Here is a 6,178-nt window from a genome sequence, read left to right as displayed (position 1 = left end):
CAGATTTCCCCTGAAAAATGTGGCCCTCAACAGAAAAAGCTTGCCCACGCAGTGGGCACTTTATACGTTCAGATATTTCATGAATAATTTTTAATAGTCAATATAGTACAGTAGAATAGTATGCCCAAATAGGCACTTTGGTTTTAAGGAAGTATTAGATACTGGCCTAGTTTTATTTGTTTCCAGTGTATCAGTTACAGGTAACAGAGTACTAGGTGATCAAGAAAGAGAGAACAATGTGTTCTGAATGACCAGCGATAATAAACTGATTACAAAAATGCTTTTTCAGTATTTATTATTTATTGCATTTTTGCACTAGGGTGTCTCAAAGCAGCTTACACAATAAAAATAGAAATCACAAAGACATTAAGTCAATTAGATTTTTCCCCCAATAAAGGAAATCTAGAACTTAGTGGATTTTGTGGTTACAGTGATACTGTTGAAAAACAGTCTCACTAATCAACACTGTCAGAGTTGTAACAACAAATCCTGGACCATGGTGCTAAGAGACTGCTACTCTACATACTAAGACACAGTCACATGTCTCCTATATTCTGAATATGAATTTTATCCCCCACCAGAACAGCAGCCACTCATACCATAAAATCTTGTACCGATCTACTAAATTTATACAATAAAGTTCCCCCTTTTCCATTCAAAAAGAAAAGAGAAGGTAAAGTAATTACATTTTAAACTTTAGTAAATCAAATACAGAAAAAACAATATATAACAAATGGTGTCTGTCTTTTTTAGTACCGAAAAGCCAGCTTACGAGCCAAAGCTTTTACTTCATACTCATCATGTCAAATTTTGATTTTATGTTCTCCTGTAGGAACAAAGCTAATCCCAAATGCAGCAACAAGGCCTTGCAGTTGGCATGTCCCTAATTTATTAGGTGCCTTACATCAAAGAAAACAACATAAACAACAAATTGAGTGAACAGTGAAGTAAATCTAATATTCAGATAAATCTTTTGTACATTTCATAGGCAGTACAATATTCTCCTGCAACAAAAGATAAATATGAATCACTGCTCTCTTTCAACCAGTAATGCAATATGTTTGTTATAACAAAAGAGTACAGTGTAATTAAAGTGCAACAGGAGCTGAATGGCCAAAAAAATAAGATTCAACTAAAATAGTTGAATAGTTTACTTTTTTGTTACATGACAGTTTTGGACACCTGAAACCTTAGACGTTCTAACAAAGTGTTGACTTTGTTAACTTTCCTTACCACAGACTTTGTTCTCTATTATCTCCAATATCTTTTTTGCCTAAGCCAGTCAACAGTCACTTCCGTACACCAGCTTATATGCCAATCAGATAATCAGTAGAGAAACTCTTCCATATGTGGCTGATAGCAATTCAGCAAAATGAGTTAACAAGGAATCTCATCTTGCATCTTTAAAATGTTGTTTAATCTGACATGAAAGAGCCCCAAAACATTTTCAACTCTGGCTATGGCAGCTGTATCTGCTACAGATACCCTAGCAAAAAAGTAGAAAATAATTCACATGTAAGACAAACACCATCCCTCCCCCAGAAGATACTGCACAGTATAAAGTAGCTCCCGGGTTTAAAAGCTCAAAGAGATTATAATCAAAATGATTAAAAAGTATTTTCGCCTTGTATTTGAATGCCCGTGGATATTTCTGAATGACACTGATAATTAAGCCTTCACCTCTCTGTATTTCAAAATACTGCATTTCATAAAATACTGATATTTTATGTAATCCAATAAGTGTGGGGGGGTTTATATCTCACTGGGCCAGTGCAAAGACTGCAATCACTTTATGGTGACAAGGATATTGGGAGGAGGTTGTGAAACACTTTCTTCTCTAAAGCCTCCCCTGCTCTCATACTAATTCTCCAACAGGCCTTAACCATGGCTATGTTACATGTCACCAACACTAATCACAGCTAATCCTAGCAACTTTCTGTAAGACACGGAAGGGGAGAGAGACCGCACAATACCATGAATAGCTTTACACTGGGACCAGCTCAATGTGAAAAATCCCCAAAGGAATTACTTCCTTTAAATTAAAAGAAAAAGAAAAAGAAAGCTCTCTAAATCTTCACTGTATGGTGTGTTCACACAGATGGGATTCAAATGGAGGTTCAAAATGTTGTAACTTAGTTGTGGAGCTCCATTGAAAGCTGTTTAAGATTTGTCCCCTTATAAAAGAGCTAAATATGGCCCCATGATAGGAAATGTAAATAAGACAGCTTCATCCTGCTACAAATGGAAGTTTGAGGGAAAATGAGATTTCAGGTTGCATTACAAAAACTTTCACTAACAGCAAACATTAGCCACAAAAGTAATTGAAACCAATTATCCTTTATTGGCTGTGTGGGTGTGTATAAACAGAGGTGAGCACAATTTTCAGGCCCGTATTGTAAGGTTTGCTTTCTTAGAATTAGATTCTGAGTCTGAAAGAGTCTTCCATTGAAAAACAACAACAGTGTAGGACTCTTTAGAGATAATCATTTGTTCCCTGTTCTTTAATTAGGGCTGACATATCAAAATTGGCAGATGCTGACAATTTGATTCAACCTTGCCTAAGATAACCAGACTAAACTTTCATTGGTGACCCAGAGGCTGGAGCTCAGGCCACAACTCAACACCTGTTTCACCTGAAATGCTCTTAATTTTCTGTCAGTCTGTGCTTCAGTAATAACAGGTGCCATCCTGACCATTTTTTTTATTTCAGCCATCTCATCCACATCAGACTTTTCCTTTCCATAATGAGGCATATCAAGGTCAAAGTGCATAGCAACTGTAACCACACAGCCGTTCGCAACCTTATCTATACCCATAATCTTTTTTCCCCCACCTGGTCTCCTACTAAAAGCTCTCAAACAGTTTACATCTGTTGGGACACAACAAGGTTCCCTTTGTATTTTAAAAGTGATGCTAACAAAGATTTGGTGCAATAATAAAACTCAAAAAACACAACGCAATCCTCTTCCCCAAGCTCATTAAATTTTACTAGATAGAGAAGGAAAACATTTTATCTATTTTTTTGTTTAAAATCCAAAACCCTCACAATGGACATAGAAGTTCCAGTACTGATCCATTATATGACCTGGCATAAATTCTTCATCCTTTATTAGCACTCTGCTGTTGAACTGTAGAAATCTCCTGGATGGTGTTGAGGAATCAAGGTGGTAGGGAACCTCTGTTAGAAAGATGAAATGCACTAAATTAAAATATCTAGCATGAAGTATAAGGAATGCTTTAAACCCCCAATTTCTTAAGTGGTGAGATATTTAAGACAACCAGTGCTAGCTCGCAACATTTTGACTGGGGGGGGGGGCTGCAATTTTTTACTTTGCCGTTTTCATGACAATAGGACTTGTACAGCACTTATTTAGGAAAGTGTGTCATAGCACATGTGCAGAGTGATATTTTCCTCCTCATCTCTTAAAAAAAATCAATTATTTTCTGCACATTTAAGGACAGTGAAAGAGCTTCCACGTAAGAGAATCCAAGTCTGATTTTCAGATCAGATTGACTCCATACCTCTTTATTTAGCAATAAAGCCATACCATGACATAATTGCTGAATTCATGTATTGTTTACACCTGCACATCCATCGACAAAAAACCAAACGCACAAAATATTTTAAACTGTAAGGAAAACTTTTTTTTACATTTGCATTTTGTTTTCCTACCCCCCAAAATCAATTTAACTATTCATTCCCCAAAACACATTTTTCTCTAAATTAAAAGGACAAAGTATTCAAACCAAGATACCAAAAAAATGATTTGTTTCATTTGAGTCATGGCACATCAGAACATAGCAGAACATATCTGCAATCCAGGATTCAGTCCTGAAAATGCGAAGTAATTGGAGGCTCCCAGCCTATGTGTGTGCGTGTGTGCAAATGCGCGTGGGTGGGTGTGCCAAACTGGGTCTTTGATCCAGGTGAAACAAAACCTAGTTTCACCTCTGCTTTCTGTGACAGTACTCATTGGCATGGAGTCCTGGCACCTCTTTTTTTGCTGCCCATGGCAGCCATTTTGTGTGGGCACCCATGACACTTTTATCAATTTAAGTACTGGCACCTCATTTTTTTAACCAAAAAAGCACTGTGCACCATTATGTATTATTTATTACTATATATTGTTATCAGTGCTTTTCCTCTAGAAAAAAGGGTGCTGGTACTCACCATGAAGTAGTTACAGTAAGAGCTGCACTTTTAACCAGTGCCCTTTCTTCTGGGGGTGGGGGGGAAGTACTGTGCACCCTTGAGTACCCCCAGAAAAAAAGCAGTAATTATTATTCTTGTATGGATATTATGTTCTGTTTTCATATATATAATTTATTATTGTATGTTCTATGTTGGAAATCTCCCTGTGGTCTTTCGATGAACGGTGGTATATAAATTTCAAAAAAGCAAACAAATAAATATCAAATAATATAAGCAGTCACCTAGTAAACAGGAATACAAATCTACACTGAAGTACCAACATAACTGAAGTCGAGTCATATAGCAAATTTTAAAGAGGTTTTTGTTATGAGTTTAGGGTGGGGGGAAGTAGTCTGTGTGCACTGTGCAGAGACCCTTCTAATCCCTGGATCCAGCAAATGTTAAAATATAAGCCAGCTTAGTTTCCTGTTGAGGTGATTGCCTAGTAGTTAGAAAAAGACAAAGGAGAGAGCTGAGAGTTTGCAGTGATGTAACTTAGAAGTAAAGCAGCAAACTGGAGAGAAAATCAGGGCAACACTTGAGAGCAATGTTTGAGTTATGTTTGAATCCAAGGCTGCAGGTATGGGAGAAATTAGACTCTTTTGGGGTGTTGATGCTGCGAACCCCTCCATCGCATGCTCAGGTTGTATATACAGTATGTGTAATAAACCATATATCATGAAGACACTGCTGTCTCCATTGTGCCTCATTTCCAAACAGAAATACAAACCCCGGATAAGTGCCTGAAACCCCTGGAATCTCCCACCAGTCAGGGATTTGGGTGGCATGCAACACTTAAAAAAATAATAAACACACATTCATCCACCACAATGGTTACAAGTTTTCTAAGATGGAAGACCTCTCTCTTCTAAGTAAAGAAATAGGATTGTCTGGATCTGCTTCTACAGTTCTTACAAAACAGCATCTTCTCTGGGAAAACTGAAACATACAGTTCTCATATTATGTTTGCACACTTCAGTTTACATGAGTGTGAGCACCTCTAGCTACAAAAAGCAACGTGGTAGGTTACCCTTAGGGAAGCTGCTTATGAGGAGGCCGAAAAACTCTGCTCAGACAGATGTTTTAAAATACAATAATGCCCTGAAGAAGATTCTCAGTTAAAACAGATATTGTATGTCACTATCCATATGCTCTCCCCATTTTAAGAACTAAATCCTGATTAAGTCTTTCAGTATCAAAAGCATTTAACACTCCATCAATAAATGCATATCCTTAGTATGGGTTATTTAAAGAGCAATAAGCTTTATTTTGGAAGATTCACTGCAGATGTGTTGTATATGTTCAGTATCTCTAAGAGGATGCAGGTTGCAACCATATGTTTAGATAATTAAATGTTCTATTTTGGCTTTGCTGTTCATTCCCGATTATCCAATATGTATGTGGATTCATAAGATATACAACGTCCTACATATATTTGTTATATTATACAGCAAATCAGATAAATGTAGAAGGCAGGGCTTTGTAAAGTGTCTTTCACAGTTAGACTACACTGAATTAGGAAAAACCACAGAATATTTAAAGACAACCATAGTCTAATAGGACAGGCTCTGAAGCAGTAAACAGAAAATGCACGCTTTGCAGAAAGAAAAAGGGTACAATTCAACAGCAAACTAATCTTATTTTTTGTGCCAAGACCAAGAGTTTGCAATAGTCCTACCACCAAAATTCTACTTGCGACAAACTTGTGACAAAACAGGATTGCATGTGGTCTTATTTCACTTACTTGTTTCACTGACTGCTGTCATTATTTCCTCAGCTTCTGTTTCAGAGGACAGAGAGATTTCCATTTCTTCCTGAGGAAAGGGTGCAGTTTCCTGCCTTATATTCTCTGCATTCTGAGAGGAAACAGCCTTATGACTAAAACAGCAGTACTCAGCACCTCGGCTGTGATTGCATCTTGTAGAGTTTCTCCCTGGTTTAAAAAGATCAAAATTATCTGTGTAACATGCCAGCCAAGGGAAGTCT

The 6,178-nt window shown here is 37.2% G+C and overlaps 1 protein-coding gene across 10 annotated transcripts in view; it reads right to left on the bottom strand.

Annotated features, from left to right (window-relative positions):
- Nucleotides 1-281: 281 nt before the first annotated feature.
- Nucleotides 282-6,178, bottom strand: part of ANKRD31 (ankyrin repeat domain 31) — a 49,559-nt gene continuing 43,662 nt past the window's right edge. For all 10 annotated transcript variants that reach the window (XR_014540026.1, XM_083577311.1, XM_083577316.1 and 7 more), the window contains 2 exons: nucleotides 5,937-6,125; nucleotides 282-3,178 (listed from right to left, as the gene is read on the bottom strand). Coding sequence is in view for 9 of the 10 variants with exons in the window: in XM_083577311.1 (XP_083433437.1) it covers nucleotides 3,027-3,178; nucleotides 5,937-6,125 (341 nt within the window). In the remaining variant the exon portion in view is untranslated. The remainder of the gene's footprint in view (nucleotides 3,179-5,936; nucleotides 6,126-6,178) is intronic.

This window comes from Podarcis filfolensis (assembly GCF_964270895.1).
Source record: "Podarcis filfolensis genome assembly, chromosome: 11".
Lineage (NCBI taxonomy): Eukaryota > Metazoa > Chordata > Lepidosauria > Squamata > Lacertidae > Podarcis > Podarcis filfolensis.
This window is presented reverse-complemented; position numbering and strand designations above follow the sequence as displayed.